Here is an 18,223-nt window from a genome sequence, read left to right as displayed (position 1 = left end):
TTGTAAATGAAAGGTAAAAAACAGCTTTCAACATTTGTTGAAAATATATCAAATATATATTCTTATATCATATATCATAAATATAATTAAAACATACATACAGTATATCTCCACACAGGTGTGCAAGTATTTAGTTTGCAACAAGCTCTTTTTTAGTAGTTTTTCCTTACTCTTGTTAAAGGACAGAGGATGTCACATCATATTAACTCCTGTGAGACAAAGTGTGACTTGTGAATATGGGCTATACAAATACAATTTGATTGATCTATTAATCATAATAATAAGAAAAACACTTATTATTGTTGTTGTTATAACTTAATGTATATAGCACCTTTCTAAAAAAGAAAAATCAAAGAATGAGAAGAAGCAAATGGATACAATGGCCTTTAAATCAAAGATACAATTCAAAATCAAGGACAGCAGATTCAAATATTACAACATAATTTAAAAGTTATGGAAAATGATCGAGGAAACATAGAGCAATAAACAAAAAGACGAAGAAGTAAAGGCCATTGATTTAAAGACATACCTTGAGGTTGTGTCCTGGTGAAATACAGGAAGTATTCATACACATTACGTTAAACGCGAACTTTCAGTTTTAGCATCTTCCTGCTTTCATTTCCCCCTGGCAACCCCGCCTCTGGTCGCCATGGCTACGCACCTGTCACGTGACTAGCAACGTAAACAACTGTCAGGGAGCTAACGCTGCGGGAGCTTCTTGCTAGCGACGCTCCGCTGTGTTACCGGGATAACGGGATTCTGACGAACCGTGAGGCGGCGGGAGTCGGGTGGTGTTGGGACCGAGGCGGCCATTCCCTTCTCCGGTTGCGGGACTTCGGGATAGTTTGAGAGGCGGGATCGTCGTGCGGAGGAGGGAAACAACACGTCTGCCAAGGGGGGGAAAAATGGAGAGATGTCACGGTCCGAGCTGAAACATGGGAGCGAGGGCGTCGGTGGCGCTGTGTGTGAGTTTGTCTGTTGTTATCTCGTTACTCTGATGTGTGTTCAGCTGCTAGTGTCGCTGTTTTATTAGCAAGTGGCTCCACGTAAATAAAGAAAAGTGCTGGTTTTACGCAGAAACGTGACGCTATAAGTTAGTTCGTGTTATGCCACTAAGTGTAAAAGCTGAATTTACATTGAATTTTATGTCATTTCGATCCAAAAAATGTGGAATTAATTGTGTCCTGTGCTGTTTTTGCTTTCTAAAGCATCGTGAAATGGGTCATCGCCAACATCCAGGATGAACTAATTTAATAACCGAGCAACCAATTATCTAAACAAGATAAACTAATTTAATTCCTCCATTGGAGTTAACCCCTGCGCGTCCTGTTTCCTCACAGAACGACCCGTCTTCGGTGAGGATCCTGAGGCCCAGCGCTAAGGTCAACCCGCAGCTCCCTGCTCCCACCCTGGACTTAGAGCCTGAAGTGGCCGCCAGCTGTGTGTTTGGTGTTGCCTTGGAAACGCTGAGGGAGGAAGGGCAGATGGTCTGTGGAGTGCCCCTGGTGTTAAGAGACATGGTGGAGTTTCTGGAGAGGAATGGTAACACAGGCACATCCTTTCTTTCATCCTATACATCTCTGTTGCCTTCTCCAATCCTAATAAATACTCACACATCCCATGCTTGTGCACTGATGGAGGATACTTGTGTTCTCATCACAGGACTGCATCACAGGGGTTTGTTTCGTCTGTGTAGCTCGGTGGCGCGGACCAGGCAGCTGAGGCAGCTGTGGGACCATGGAGAGCGAGTGGGCCTGGAGGAAGAGGCTGATGTCCCCACTGTGGCCTCGCTACTCAAACTCTTCCTCCGGGAGCTGCCCACCCCCGTGGTGCCCGAACCCCAGCGCCAACAGCTCCTCCTGAGCCTTTCAGGTACGAGGAAATCATGCTGGCGTTGTCAGGGTCAGATTTCATGATCTGTATGTGTTTAAAGCCAAAAAACGCCATGTCTCTTACGCTAATGTACCCTGTGTTCACACCCTGTATGTTCAATAAGAAAATAATAAACAAGACTTATTCAAGGTCCATCAGCAACAGCTTTTTTAAATTTTTCTCACATGCTCATATGTGCAAAATTGCAATTCTCAGGGGACATATGGGCTCAAATACCAACAAATGCAATATAAATTTGGTTACATGCTGAATATCCATTGACGCTGAGGATTCTTAGACATTGATGGAAGTGTGGGTTGATAAATAGTGTTTTTATGTTTTTGCTTATTTTCAGGATATGCAGAAGAGGCAGAATTGAACCAGTCTCTGATGGGGAAACTTCGCCACCTCCCTGCCGACAACCTCATTATTTTGTCTTACCTCATCCGCTTCCTGTCCAGAGTGGCTGCTCACAGCCAAACAAATCACATGCCCGTGGAAAACCTGGCAACCATCTTTGGGCCTTGTATATTTCAGTAAGTTGCTGTTGTAATGTCTCATTCAAATCCTATTCAAACCACTGTTAGGACACAAGGCTGCTCTAAACAAATCAGTATATTCAGGATACGTTCTGACCTGAAAACTGAGGGGTAACTTGTCACTGTGCAATTTACAAAAGACTGTTCCCCTGTCTAGACATTTTTAATTGATGGTTTTCACACCGGTTTTGCTGTAGTGAGTGATACACCTAGAGATTCTTAGTATGATCAACAGCAACACTGCTTTGTCTGATTGTCACGAGAGAGCAGCGTTTTACATGTCAGGCCCAGTTCATCAGCCTCTGTGGTTTTGTGTCTGCTCCATTTTCCACTAAGTTGGGGTGGAGTCGGGTTCGTCCCTTCAAGGAAATGGTTGTGGATCATGGTTTGATAACGGAGAGCATGACACTCAGAAAGACAAACATATCACAGTCGTTTTTTCTTTCTAGTCGTTTCTTGTTTATAGAACGTTGACGTCACTGTAAACAAATACAATCTCTCCGGGGAAAGACTCATACTTATCAGACTTGTAAGTCGCTGCCACTGAGGAAAAGACTCATTACATTCATTCAATATAATTCAATTTCATTTATATTGCGGCATTTCGCAACATTCATTACAGCGTAGGTCAAGACATTACAATATCAAAGAGATATAAACAGCAGGCTTTCACTCTTATTCTCCCAAGAGTCTCATCTACAATATGTCTATAGAGTTGTTTCCCTGTGAAAGATAAAGGCATGTCAGTGCAATGTGGAATTAGTCACACTGTGAAGTTCGGCACATGTTGGCAAAATGTCAGACGATCATAGCTGGAGGAAGAAGAGTTGGTTGCTGGCTGTTGAGTTGGTATCAAAGGCTTGGGGTCAGGGAATGTCGTGTGCTTTCTGCCGTTGGTTTCACATAACAAACAGGGCAGGAAAGGAACGGTATAATCATTTGAATGAAGAGTGATTAAGAGATAAATATATGCCAAAGTATCAAGCTAAAAAAAAGCTGCTATTTTGTGCCAAACAATAGGCATAGGTATGTCTAGGCACATATTGGCTCTATTTTTTGCTATTACTAATATTTCAAAAAGTTCACACAGGTTGAGAATTTGTTGTGGTCGTGGGTGAGAGGTCGATGCAGGATGCTGGAGGACTCATGCAGTTTAGATGGGGAGAGTGTTGCCCAAGTTAGTTTTCTGATTGGGGCAGCTCAGGTGGTAGGGCGGGTCACCCACTTACCAGAAGGTTGGTGGTTCGACCCCAGTCTCCCTCGTTCCCCAGGTGGGGAACTGTCCTTGGGCAAGATACTGAACCCCAAATTACATTGCATTGTGTGAGTGATGTATAATAGAGAAAGGGCAGCACACAGGTGCACTGTATGAATGTATGAATGTATGAATGTACTGTAAAGCGCTTTGAGAGGTTATCAAAACTACAAAAGTGCTATATAAATAGAGACAGTGAAAACTTAAAGGCCTGATATGGAGGATAGTAGTAGTCTGTATAAAGTAAATACTAGCTAAGCAGTAGGGCACAAAGAAACATATAATTGGTTACTGCACGCAACAGATTTACCTCAAGTGAAGTAATCTCCCTGAGTGGTTCTTAATCAACCTGGGTGGAGCAGGCTGCCTGAGCACAGCCTGTATTTGGGAAACTCTGTAGCACATGTTCTTCACGTGACATGTTCTTTGGCAACGTACCCCCCAAATAACTCCTGCATATATGTCCAAGCCACTTTCTATCTCCCTGTGGCTTTGTGAGTGTGTTTGTTAGGAAATCCACGTGACTGCTCCTGTCCTCACAACAAACAGATATCTATTTTTACCCCGATTTTTCACATTCTCTTCCCCTGGGTGTTCGCTATGGCAACCAGTGCCTACTATGTATACATGCGACACAACCTAAATAAAAAAACAGAATGGATGATAGCGACAACAGCAGAATATACGATCACGTACCAACAGTAAAAAATAGCTGCTTCCATTTGAAGTCTCAGACATTTTGTTTGGAGGTGGGGCTTAGAGACGTGTTGTGACCAGAATCTCCACATATCTCTGACATGTAGAAGTTTCACACGTAAAAGGGAAACTTAATTAGCTTATCCTGCCTGCCTGCTTTTTTCCATTTAATTGACTGTTATTTTATTTTGATAAGAGAAAAGTATTTGGGGTTTTATTTCACCATTTGCCGTCTGAGTAGTTTATCTCATGCCTGTGCTGTGTTCTGCCACTAGATGGAACCCTTTGCAATTATCTGTGATGCAGCACTTATCAGAGGACCATTGTGAACACACAGTACATGGCGCTGTATGTGTGACACTGCATTGTTGCTCTCCCATCTCCTCTTCCTGCAGTGTTCCAGCAGGACCCAGGATGCTGGAGGAGCAGAGTGTGTGTAATGCCCTGTTGCTCCATCTTCTCCAGCATCAGAGCGTTCTCCTTCCAGTCCCAGCCGAGAACACTCTGGCCTCCTCCATCACCTCCTCCTCCATCGCCTCCTCCTCCATCGCCTCCTACTCGATCGCCTCCTCCTCGATCGCGTCCTCCTCACCACCTCCTCCTACTCTCTCCGCTCTCTCACACTTTAAGGTGAACAGTTTTTTTAATTCCCTCTGGTGGAAATTTCACACTTCTCAATTACATGAATTATGCAGTAAGTAATCTTAGCACTTACTGACAAATAGTAGCCATGGTTATTCCAGTCACTCAACTCATGTAATACAAGAAGCCCAAGAATTTATAAAGTCTTTCAGTTCCCTCACAAATTATTTTAGAAGATTTAGGAAAAAGCTTCAGGAAATCACATTTAAAAAGGTTTTGACATTTTTCTCTTGCTTTCCATATACAGTAAGATTTTCAAACCTTTAAACTAAATGTAGGATTGTTGCTGCAGGCTGTTCAATTATTTTTTGGTATGATTTGATTAGTGGCATCAGACCTGTAGTAGTTGCTAAATAGCTCATCAAATGGTAATGGATAAGTGACAGTTTTTAGAAAAATGAACTGAATAAGATTCTGTTTTAATTAGTTAATCCACCGCTTTCCACTTTTCTGGTTCCAGGTTTTGTAAATTGATTGAGTATATTAGAGTTACTAGGAATTAATAATATATACAGCAGGGGAATCAAAAAAGCTTTTTAAATCGCAATATATTCATACAAGTAATAAATTATAATAGGCTTCACCGTCCCTACTGGTTTTCCATCGTTCTCTGACTGGTATGACTGTGAAGACAAAATGTGTTCTGTGTAGTATGAAAAGAGGTTTTTAAAAAGGTCAATAAAAATAATGCACAAATACGCTTTTATTGCCTCTCTACAGTGCTTTGTGTTTGTTCACTCCTGTTGTCCTCCGTAGGTCCGACCCAGCAGCTGTCACTCAGAGCAGAGCAGCGTGGACCGATTGGAGCGAGACGCCACGTCCGTCTCACCGACGAGTGCTCTTAACCAAACAGTATGGGTCCAAGCTCAACTCAAAAGGTACTGTCATGGGGATAGATGTTACTTTGTTTTAACGTTAATCAGATCAGGTCCCATTTCCTCGAACAAACTAGAGCTGTTCATCGGTGCTATAGATAGTGCTGGAACTAATCTGAATCTTATGAAAGGACATCAGTGCTGTTTGTGACATGAACAAACTTTGAAGTAATATACACTGGTGGCTACATATCTGGCTCCACAAACTGTGTCCCCCAAGTAGTCAACAGGAAATAGAGCTGTTGCTTGTGTCTGAAAAAGGCATCACTGTTTTCCTGCTGGATGGAGCAGAGAAGTAGAATAATGACAAATTGGTCGCCCAGACAGAATCAACGTAATGACAGTCATCTGCCTGTGGTGAACTTCAAAGTTACCGGGCAATTATATATTTGTAACTCGTGAGCGTGGTTTGCCACGAGCCTGCTATAAAGGAATCAAATTACATTGATATATTATCTGTTTCCGTCTGCTGCCAGTGAGCATGTGACATGTTGGCTATGTGCACTCTGAGGCTCGCTACACGCTGATTCATTTTGTGGCAGTTAGCCATGTGTGCGAGTATTTGTGTGTCTGCTGTCTTAATTTGTGTTTCCTCTGTGGATGAGAGATCTGCTTAATGACGCTAACAGATATATAAACAATTTCTTGTTGTGATTTTAAGCAGACGGGCAATGACAACGATCCGTCCTTGGTGGAATTCAGAAAACACGCATGAAGTAGGTTACTGATAATATTGTGGTGGACTTAAAGTGAAGTGAGATAAGGTCACAGAAATATTCCAAGGCTGCAGCATGATATGGCAGCCAGATGTCGGACTAGCCAGACCGTAATTAAACCACCCACACGTGTCAGTTTGAAAATGAGTCATCAGTAGATGCGGGCCAGTTTTTTCTTGTCCAACAGGTGGCTTGAAATGTGCAGCGTGTGTGTTTGTGTGTGTGTGTGTCTTTCCCAGCTGACATGGGAAAAGGTTGGTAGACGTCCAAGTCTGTGCACAGCAGACATGGCCCTGTATTAATTTCCTCAGCTAATGTTGATTCAGGACACTCAGACCAGCTGCCCACCTGCCAGATCGCTATTTTTGTCCATCAGACACTTAAACGGTTTCCTCATGTCGTCCAGTGCAGGATCAGGTTCGTCCCTCTGTAGTAGCATCGTCTTACATCAAAAATCTTGTAGTGAATTCACGAGTCAAATTTGAGAGCCTCAGTTGTTGTTGCTTCACAGAACTGTCGACAGAGAGGATTCTGTGTACGTCTCACATGCAGGCAGCTGCACAAGAGAACAACAGAAGCACCTCAGTATTATACCATATGGGAGGGGACAGATGATAAGTCAAGGTCCCAGCAATTCTTGTCAGGATCGTCATTATCATGGTGAGAGCGGAGACTCTCTCAAGGTTCATCTTATCTCCATGTAGGAGACAGGATGGTAACTCCGAACACAAAACATAAAACATCTGATCTGAAACATTCCTGCTGAGGCCTCGTGAGTTCTCACCCATCACACCTGTAAAACAACACTTTGGTGAGGTGTAGAAAAAGATGAATGAAGTCACTAGTTCCCTGATAAACACCGACACTTTTGGATACACCACCTTTAGATGTAAGCTAACATCTGATGTGGAAGAGCAGCAAGACCATGAAGACCATGAAGAAAACAATGGATCCAAAGTTGACCCTTGAAACAAATTTAGACAGAAATGAGCTCGGACAATAAATAGAGATCTTTTAACTAAGTTTCAGGATACTGTCAAAAGGATGGAGTGTGGATCTACTACCTATCTACTACTCATCTATCAATGAGAATGGAGCTTTCACTTTAATGTGCAGCAAGGAAGTCATTTGTCACTTAAAAGTAAGGCTCTCTCTGCGCTATGCAGAGTTCTGACACCTACTCATACAGTAAGAGCTGTCAGCCTGAGAAGCAATAATTACCTCCAACACCTTAGATAAGAAAGACATTTTCAAAGTAGGTCAGAGAGTTGGCAGGTCAATATTAGCTTTCTTTAACGAGGGCTGTACAGGTCTGTGTTTGTGATAAGACGGAAAAACTGTGAGTGTAGAGGGAATAATATCGAGCAGAGGAGGATTTTATATGTGTATGTGTGAGGGGAATGGCCAGCTCTCTGCCTCCGGGTGTCACTTGTGCTCTTGACCATCACGTGTTTGGCGTTCTGCGTCCCTCCAATGCAGCGAGCTGTTGACTGTCACGTGTAGTTAGACATGCTGTGTGGTTCGGCATTTCAGGAAAGGATGTTTTCTGGTCTTATCTGCTTCAGCATCAGTGACACTCAGAGTTGAGTCTACATTCCACCACAAGTGAGTGAACTTGTGCACGGTGGTCGTAGATCCAGAGCAGAAATGTGGTTGCTCCTCAGCCGGGGTCAATAATGCAATACAATTATATTCTCATTGCTCTGGTTTGTTCACCAACAAATGCATCTGTGCTTTGACTAATTTGTGCGTCTTAGAATAAAATGTGTCGTGTCTACATTGCTCTGAGAGAATAAACATTAATGACGCTGAGGGTCGTCTGCAGTTTTTCTGCTTCCTACGAGTTTGTTTGTTTCTGCCACTCTTGCCTTGCCTCTCTTCAGATGAAAGATGTTTGAGGACGGGGGACTCGAAGCACAGAAGTGATTCATGTTTATCATGCAGCGGCCGTCTGCTCGGCTCATTCTTTGATTAATGTAGCAGTAACAGTCATTAGTTTCTTGCTGCTGCCGCACTGACCCCGTCGGGCTGCAGGTTACAGCTCCGGAGTCATACACCGTTTTACCCAAGTATACGTGACAGATGGGCGGCTTTTGGTTCACGTCACAGCAAATGAGTTGTGCTTGTTTTTGCTGGGAGCAGCTCATTAGAGCCTCTCTGTGGCATTAAATCAAGCTCTGCTGAGTCATGCATTTTTTTTCTTCCCACCTGCTGCAGAGGCCAACAGTTTTCTCAGGGACTAAGTGTGGGACACAACTCGTGTTAGCCTTGTAATACACTTAAAATCTGCAGTCATAGATTTTACATGCGTGTATTCCCTCCAACACGACATGGGTCTGCTACTGCCAGTTTTTACATACTTGTTTAATATTTTACTGATTTAGTTGTAGCGGTCACATGGACTCAAAGATGAATTGATCAAAAGTAAAGATCATGCTGACCTCATATGAGTGTGGGGGGGAAATGATGTAGACTGAAATTGCACTGGTTGGTTTTAAGAAGCATTATTGTTCTTCAGGAATATCTCTACAAATGAGTGTTTGATCGAAGACCTCTGGATAACAGGGCCACAGAGAATCTGGAGCAAAATCCATGTATTATCCTTTTATTTAAAAATATCATGAATTATTCAAAAACACCTATTAACGATATTATCAACGTATAGCTACAGAACAGGAGTTCTTGTTTTAATACTTTAAAAAGGATGCCTCAACAGAGACTGTTATTTTCATCTTCTCCTCATCTTTTCTTGTCCTCACCCTCTGTCTCTCTCTGTCCCTCCATAGTGCTGACACTCTGATGCAGAGTTGTGAAACCAGCTCTGACGTCAGTGCTGACATTCAGAGGCTGATTTCAGACCGGCAGGCTCTGGAAGAGAAGGGGAAAAGTACAGGGGCAGGCTGTGTGCCCTTCCGCCTCGCTGACCCAGGGCCAGAGCACCATCTGCACCAGAGGGGACATTTTCAAAAGGTTCAAGAGACCTCATCAGAGTTGATGTGTACCACAGTGGGGTGAGTGTCTTTGCTGTTTGCCATACACACAGGATATATTTCCCCCTAAACTGAGAAATGTGTTTTCTCTATTCACAAAACTGTAATGCACAATCAGTTTTCATTAAAGAACTCCTTGAAATTGTGTTATTTTTCTTGAACAGGACCTTTTCACCGTTCAACTCGTCATCAAAAGAGAAAGAGAGGACAGAAGGAAACAAGGACGAGGACAGACGGACACCGTCCTCTCCCATTAGAGATGACTGTTCACTGGTGTGCAGTGTTCATTTTCTTTTATCTTTATTAGGTCTCGTAGTCTTTGCATCTTGTTTTGGGGTTTTTGTTTTAAATTACTCTTTTAATTTCTTGTTTTTATTCCCAGTCTTCCTTTTGCCTTTAAACTCTCCAGTAGTCACGATTCGGAGTGTTAATATCATTCAGTATCAACAGTTTCTATGGTCTTTCGCATTTATTTATAGACCTGTAAAGTGTGGTGAAAACGATGTACAGTAACTTGCCGCCTCCTACATATGCTGATAAATACATTCTGTGGAGTGGAGTGTTGCACAATGATATTTATAATGTGTGAAGAGGAAAGTCCTTTATTATATGACTGAAAAGTTATATATCATGGATTCAATTGTTTTTCAGGCTTCTACAAATCCAGGAAGGACATCTGTTTCCGACTGCTGCATAGCCAATGGATCACAGAGAAAAACCCAAATGCAGAGTCAGCACAAAGAGAGGTGAGACGAAAGCTTCCACATGAAGACGAAATTCAATCACAATGTTGATTCTACAAACATTTGTTCTCAGTTATTATCGTAAAACATTTAAATAACAAAACATTTCTACCAAGATTCAAACACAAGCATAAATACTGAAGCACTTTAGTGAGACGGGATATGTTGGTGGTTTGGGATCAGCTCATGTCTCAGCCCTGCAGTCAAATGGGAAGTAGGTTATGGGAGCAATGTGCTGCTCACAGTCATGGTTTTGATAAGATTCCAGTCCAAATAACACCGACTGCCACAGGGTTCCACGTGGTGCAGGCTGACCGAGCTAGCTTGCCTGGGTCGACCTAGCATGGTGGCGTGCTGGTGTTTTTGTTTTTGCGCTGCCTCCAATGAGCCACAGGACGGGTCATCTCAGTTGTGCCTCATTAGTGTCTCACATAAATAAGCCATAACCTTAACGGTGGAGCCAGATGACTGTCTGGCCTTCAAGGTACATATAGCACACAGCTGACTAAATACAGATAAAGCACACTGTGTGTCACAGTTATATGGACTGTGTATTTATGTTGTTGACATCATTTTGTTTTTCAGTCTGCTGTGCTGCATCGAGTCAAAGACAGATGACAAAAGCAAAGGGCCTGATTGGAAGGTAAACAAACAGCAAGCTCCAAATCATTTCATAAAGCAACTGTTTAAAGTCAGGTCGGAGAGGATCGTTCTGTGAAAGCCAGGTTACGGGAAGAGTTTGTAGCCTTAGGTTTGCAAACTAGTGAAATGCAATTCACTAATGCACCTTAAAACCCACCACTGAGACAGAGAGAGAGAGTTCAGTCAGTTCACTAGAATTCAAAAAAACTAATTTAGTGATGTGTAAAATTATAGCATAGAACAGGTGCTGACAGTGAAGACACCAGAACAGACAGTAATTGATGGTTTTATTTAGCAGTAACAAAAGACACCCACAATTTCAATGACTCCCAATCTGGGCTAAATTTGTCAAACTTGAAAATATAATTGTGTTGACTTTTGTTCAAGAAACTATTCAAACTCTTCACTGGTGAAAAATATATAAAAATGTATTTAATTTATTTATGTGTCACTATATGTGGATGTGACACATACTAGTATGAGGGCTGTCTGCTCCTACAGGGGAGAAGAGGAGGAGGAGGAGGAGGAGGAGGTCGTGGTTCTTCTAACAGTCACAATGATTGCAGAGGCAGGAACAACAGCCATGATGTAAGTTCTCCTTCCCCACAGTCTTTTTTAGATACACAAATTAAAACCTTTAGGTTTAGTGTATCTATGACAACAGGACCATCGATACCTCCGGTGATTGTGTGCGTGATGTGTGCCTGTGTGTTTATGTGCACACCTATATGTGTGTCTGTAGGTGTAGCTCGCCTGCCTGTGGGTGTTTTGCTTCAGTAATAGCAGCCTGACTCCCTCCGCCTCCTCTGTGTGACGCACAAAGCAGTTTCTTTTTTTTTTATGAATGAACAGCCGAGGAGGGTGAGAAAGGAGAAACCAAGCCCTTATCTGCTGCTGCTGCTGCTGCTGCTGCTGATGATGATGATGATGATAGTGATGATGATGATGATGATGCTGAGAATGTCAGAGCACACAAAAAAACAATCTGCTTTATAACCTCCTCATTGAGATCAGGATGCTTTTAGTGAAATCTTTATTTCATCGTCAGAATTCATTAAATATACATCCACGTTCACACACCGAGGCAAACGGCTACGTGACTCCCTGCAGCTCTGTCAAACAGACTCGGTCTGACAACGTTGCCGTGGAAACGCCTCGTCATATAGTACCTCTCCTCCCTCGCGCAAACGCCCACACCGCACGCACCGACAGGAGCGGCATTCCCGCCGACCCCCTTCCTCCTCAGCATGATGAATAATCCATGTGGAGGCAGTTTAGTAGCTGAGGTGCCGGGAATGCCATTCAGAGGAAAAACCATGTGGATGTAGGGATTCTCTTTGAGGGGGGGGCAGCTACGCTCACACACCCACACACCCACAAACACACCGACCTGGTGATGGGATTCACAGCTTTACCGTTAAAAGGAAAGCGTGTCGCTTATTAGGGATCCCACGCTGGATGCTGATGCACGTTCGGAATCTGACTCACTGGCTGAATTCAGCAGGATACATTTAGCTGGTTGGATGACTGGCGGAGACCTGAGGAGAGCTGCAGCAGAGGAGAGTCTGTTTCTGGATTTGACCATTTCTATCAGTGATTGTACCTGACTGGGAGCTTTGAAAGATATTTTTTACAAGTTTGTCCTCAGTACTTCAGCCAAAAGCAGAGCCCTGCTTTGACTACAACCTTTCTCAAGAGGACAAGGAGACCACCCAGACTATTTCTTTTCCTATGAGAGAATAAAATGATTTTGCAGGACTTCTCCAGCTTCCAGGGCAGTGTGTGAAACATTGAAGACGACACATCTCCCTGACTTCTCCTCTCCCTGTCCGTCTGCATCCCTGAAGCCATGTTCTGCTTCTGTTTCCAGAGCCCCTTTCTCAAGCTACAAGCCCTGGAGGCTGACTCGGGATCCCTGCCAGCGGCAGGAGACCCCCAAGTTGGGGACAGCCTTCCTGCGGAGCAACAGCCTTTTTCTCCTGAAGAGCAGAGTCTGTATTTGAGCCACAAGCCGTTCCTCCACTTGCCACCATCACCACCTGCTCAGGATTATAACACGGTGGACTTATCACAGCCTGGTAAGACAATGGCACACATCATGATATACAGAATTGATAATACTTAAGGTTTTGAGTTAAGATTGTTAAGATTTTACCTCCTGCGCCTTAATAAAAAGTAAATAAAAGTCATAATGACACTATATCATAAATGTATTTATGCCATTGTGTTCTCAAAGGACCGCACAGTGGAGTACTTTCAGTCCATTAGTGCAAGAGCTATACTCTGTACATGCTGTAGTAGTACCTTTATTTATAGCGTTTGTCATCTTTCATTCAGAGCATCTTCCAAGCTGCTGTAATTCCTTCTAAATGTTCATTAACAGTCAGTATCGCTTTTCAGCGAGTGGCGAGCTTCATCATTTCCCAAAGCTGGGTGTGTCTTTTCTTGATAAGTTGAGTAACAGTACACGAAGGTACGATGCTGTCACTGTTGCATCACTGTACGGCCACCAGTGACATAATGAAGAGGTTCATATATTCCATAATATATAATGTTTTTGATATCAAGACACCAAAGTAGATTCTTTTCTTGCTCTCATTTATTTCCTCATGGTTGATCTGAGTAAACACTGCAAGAAAACAGTGTTTTTTAACTATATAGGTAAGAAGCTGTATTTGTAACAAACCAAATTAATAAAGAATTCCAGGAAAGATGTCACATGTTTAGCTTGTTTAGGAAAGAGATGTTTGTTATTCTTTCATTCTACTTCCTTCTCTACTCCCTCTTGTTTTCTGTTCTACCTCATCCACCCTTTCTCTCCAATCTCCCTTCTCTCATGTTGTCCCATCTGTCTTAGCAGAAGATTTCAGTTCATACTTTGTCCTTTCGCTTTCTATCTTACAGTACAGACACCTTCCCCTCATTCATCGGAGTCCAGTCCCGTCCCCACCACTGCCACTCTTTCTGAGGACATCTCAGGAGACGATACCCTGTCGAGCACAACGGGCCCCAACACCAGCCCACTTCTGTCTTGCTTTACGACGACCGACGGCCCCGTTCCCTCGCCGCGCTGCCCCAACCTCAGCCACGGCCTGCGTTACAACCTAGACCCGGAGACAGCCCCTTCTCCACCGTGCTCGCAACACATACGCATGTAAGAAGATCATTTCCTCACCAGCTATATTCAGGAGTAGTGGCTCACAGCTTGGATAGTCTCAGTTTTTATGTTCTTGATGCATGTTTGGATGTAGTTTGTAAATAATCTGAGTGTTAATGAGGTGACACATTAGAGGATTTGCTACTTTGGTAGGAAATGAGTTACTCGGATGTGTTTTAGAAAGTCCTGATTTCATAATAAGGCATAAATATGCAGGACGTCAAGAATGCAAATGGTCTGATGTGTCCTTTCCTGTCCTCAGGGCTCGCTGCAGCATCCACACAGAGCCAGACGAGGGCTCCGTGTCCATCTCCGTGCTCAACAGACACATCCACACCCTGAGGAGGAGGATCAGGCATTTTGAGGAGCGTTTCGAACAGGAGAGGCACTATAAGGTGAGGAGGGAGAAATCAGAGCTGCTTGGACAGTTTTATTCTCCTGAGTCATGATTGGATTGGAAGTTATTTCCTTTAGAATTTAAAAACTAAGGGTTTTTTTTCCAAACACATAACCAGCGCTCTCAGAGCCATGGAGGGTTTCATTTATCGTGTTTTTTTAATCCCATGCCTGACTGTTGGTGATGATGATGTTTAGGTTCTTAACAGATGATGCTGCTGCTGCTTACCTCCAACACGTCATGCATACTATAGTGAATTACTCCCTCTGCTGGTCCATGGACAAAATTACTGTGTGTTACACAAGTCATCCTCAGGCAACTGGTTGATAAACTGCTGCGGCACACAAGCCATTGACTGTTATGACAACCGAGCAGACCCAGAACAAGGGACTAACTAAAGAAATCTGATCTCAAGACAGCCGCTGTACTTTTCATGATGAGATTTTTTTATGATTTTCTTTTCCAGCCTGCTCATAATGACAAGACAGCAGATCCAGAGGTGGCCAGACTAATGAAGGAGCTCATCAAGACTCGCAAGCAGCTTAAAGGTCAGTTACATAACCATAAACACACAGTCGAGTCCTAATGACTGCATCGGTATTTCAGACTTAGAGTTTGTAAAAGTGCTATTAAAACAATGTCAAATATATGTATTGTACCAGTAACTTGATGAAATCTATTTTGCAGTTGTAAACATGCTAAATATTTTTTTGTTGTTCACACCTCCGCATTTTAGATTTTCAAGTTACAGGTTTTCATGTCATTTCTTTTTCTAAACTCCGATTATCCCTTCAGAGCTAAAGCTGAGACAAACAGAAGAAGCCGGGCTGAGAGGACGGGGACGTTTCAAACCACGCAGGACCAACACAGACCAGAGCGAGGCAGCACTGACAGGAACGGAGCTGCAGCAGCTCAACAACAACGGGAACACAAAGCCAAACGTGGAGGAAACCGTCAACATGATAACCAACAGGCTGAAGGAGAGACGGAGGGAGCTTCGCCTGCCGGACCACATTAAGGTGGATAATAAGAAATGAAACGTCCTGTTGTTACATGGGTTTGTTGTTGTAATTGACCGGAGATAGGGAGAAACTGTGAGTTACTGACCCTGGATGGATGAAAATACCATTTGCTTATTCTTTTGCAATATAACACATCAAAACAGAGCATCACAATCATCTTTGAAACTTTCTTACTGATTGATGGTCTGTTTACAATGTTCCCTTTGCCTACTTGTGCAGGAGATGACTCATTACCAGATGACCATGGAGAAAACTAGCATGCAGAAGTGTTTGCTCTACTTTGAGAGTCTGCACGGACGACCGGTAAGAACAAACTGTGTTTATCTCTTATTTCTTACCCTAAGTAGTTTGATTCTCTTCTCTCTGTCCTGACTGATTTATCTTTCTTTGTATTTGTGTATTATCACCAATAACAAAGGGGTTTCTGTTTGTGTCTCGTTTGTGTCGTCAGAGTACAAAGCAGGAGCGGACTCTTATGAAACCTTTCTACGACCGATACCGTCTTCTCAAGCAGCTTCTGCTTTTTTCTGCAGCCTCGACAGTCATTACGACTATTGTGAGTAACCATCTGATACTGAATTCTGAATAAGGGAGAGTGCTCTTTAAGACAGGGACAACATCTTGACAAGTACACAACCCTGCTGTTTTTCACCCATGAGGATAAAACTGAGCTGGGCCTCTGAGGGCCAGGGCAGAGTCACTCTACTGCCACCTCATGGCCTGATAGAAGAGCTACATTAAACTTCTATGAAACAATGGACAGCTGATTATTGAACTAATATTTATGGAGAATAAATGTCACTCACCATTTTCAGATATTTTCCTTAAGAATGGGTAACAACAGAGCACTGTTAACACTGCTGTATGTGTTTGAGAGAAAATGAACCCCCCTGTGTTCTGTGTGCACAAAGGAAGAAGAGGAGGACTCTGATGAAGGTCATCCCAAACAGCGAAGCCCCAGGCAGCCGCCACATTGGCTTAAATCTCCCAGGTGTGCGTCCTCAGACGAATTGCTGCAGCCGCCTTCGTTAGAAATGTCCGAAACGCCTCTGGTGTCTCCGCTGGAGGAGGCGAAGAGTCTCCAGCCGCAGATCATCACCATGGCAACATTACACGAAGCTTCCAGGTATGGATTCTGCATGTAGCTCTAACAGCTCTTCAGTGGGATGTCCAGTTTATCTTCCAACTCAAATTAACTTGTTATATTTGAATTAAATGCACCACTGCATCCTTAATTGTAAATAATGATTAAAAAGATGATAATAAATTGTTTATTTCTCTGTTCGTATAGATCAGAATTGCTGGATCACCTCAGAGTCGCTCGATCAGAGAAGCGGAGGCTTCACAAAACACTCAGAGAGTTTGAAAACCACTTCCACGCGCAGACTGGCAGGTAAAAGTGACACACACAAATAACACACACACACACAGCTCCATCCAAACTACTTGGCTTTTGAATTTTATTTTTGTCTTTTAATAAACTTGGAACATTTGGTTTTCAACAACGCCGTGTGAAAAACAAAGAAAAAAAAACATCCACAAAAGAAATAACGTCGCAGTGGTACGACGTTAGTGTAATGCACACTTACGTAACGTTAACACAGCACAGAGAGCTCAGGAAAGAGACGAAGAGATAGAAGACGTTTGCTCTGGACTGTTCACATCCTTTGTACTGTACATGTTAGTCGTCCAAAGCAAATACAGTCAGATCTTGAATACAATACACACTGTACATAGCAATCTGAGTAAGGCAACATAGGGACTATCAACCAGTTATGGAAGCTGCTGCAGGTTGTTAAGAAACTACAAAAGAAGTTTTGCCTTTGTTTGCATCGTCTTTCCTCCGTGTGTTTTGAACAGGGCTTGTCAGAAGGAGGACCGTGGACAGATGGCGGAGGAGTACTGCCAGTATAAGAACCTCAAAGCGAAGCTCCGCCTACTGGAGGCCCTGCTCAGTAAACAACAGGACTCAACCAGACCAAGACCAGTTGAGTTGACTCACAGTGGGACTTTAATGTAACTTAACAGGACTGGATCAGATCTGAGAAGCTGGTGGGCCTGGTCTGTTTTTTTTACATGCCATGCTCATTATGTGGACGCACTTTACATGAGGAGAGCGGTGATGGAAGCTGGAGAGAATCTGACAGAAATTCTGGGCGACTGCAGAGTTGTTTTTTTTCGTCCCAAAAACAACACATCCTTTATCATGTCGTGACATATCTCGTTACAAACCCGATGTAGCACGTGTATCTTATGTAGCATTAGTCCGTATCAAAGATGAAGCGCTGTAACTACTTGATGTTAGTTACATATTAGTTATTTTAAGATTACCGTACGTATAGCTATCGCACTTTGCCTTTTTTTTTCTTGCCAAAGTTCTATTTTTGGACAACTGTGTCCATTGTTAATGTGGAGACTGCATTTTTTAAAAAGTCCTGTCTTTGTAAAACAAAAGGCGAATGTTTAAATGCAATCAGTGAGACAATCCTGTCGTGGTTGTGCATGTCAGTTTTTTTTAGTCCTGCATTGTGCTATGAAATGCATTCTGAATTTTATAGTAAACCTAAATCGTGACCATGTAAATGATGGTGAACCTTTGACATTGTAGTGCAAGTTTTACTGCTGTCGAATTTGTCTTCCCCCCCCATTTTTGCCTTTGTTTAGTTAATTCCCCCTA

General features: G+C 43.0%; 1 protein-coding gene across 2 annotated transcripts; it reads left to right on the top strand.

Moving 5' to 3' along the window:
• The first annotated feature begins 675 nt into the window (after positions 1–675).
• On the top strand, positions 676–17,883 carry LOC117775153 (protein FAM13B-like). 2 transcript variants are annotated; one of them, XM_034608057.1, is made up of 21 exons: positions 676–965; positions 1,341–1,542; positions 1,663–1,872; positions 2,228–2,408; positions 4,758–4,992; positions 5,761–5,882; positions 9,382–9,606; positions 9,750–9,858; positions 10,237–10,331; positions 10,914–10,971; positions 11,472–11,558; positions 12,841–13,048; positions 13,875–14,124; positions 14,390–14,522; positions 14,991–15,072; positions 15,320–15,543; positions 15,766–15,849; positions 15,998–16,102; positions 16,458–16,672; positions 16,838–16,939; positions 17,407–17,883. In XM_034608057.1, exons 1-21 carry the CDS (start codon positions 936–938, stop codon positions 17,564–17,566), a joined length of 3,117 nt encoding a protein of 1,038 aa, XP_034463948.1. In that variant the 5' UTR covers positions 676–935; the 3' UTR covers positions 17,567–17,883. The 2 variants fall into 2 exon arrangements, with proteins under 2 accessions (XP_034463948.1, XP_034463949.1); XM_034608058.1 differs by lacking the exon at positions 11,472–11,558.
• Positions 17,884–18,223: the final 340 nt, after the last annotated feature.

This window comes from Hippoglossus hippoglossus, chromosome 15 (assembly GCF_009819705.1).
Source record: "Hippoglossus hippoglossus isolate fHipHip1 chromosome 15, fHipHip1.pri, whole genome shotgun sequence".
Lineage (NCBI taxonomy): Eukaryota > Metazoa > Chordata > Actinopteri > Pleuronectiformes > Pleuronectidae > Hippoglossus > Hippoglossus hippoglossus.
Note: the sequence above shows the minus strand (reverse complement) of the source record. Positions and strands in the feature narration are given on the sequence as shown.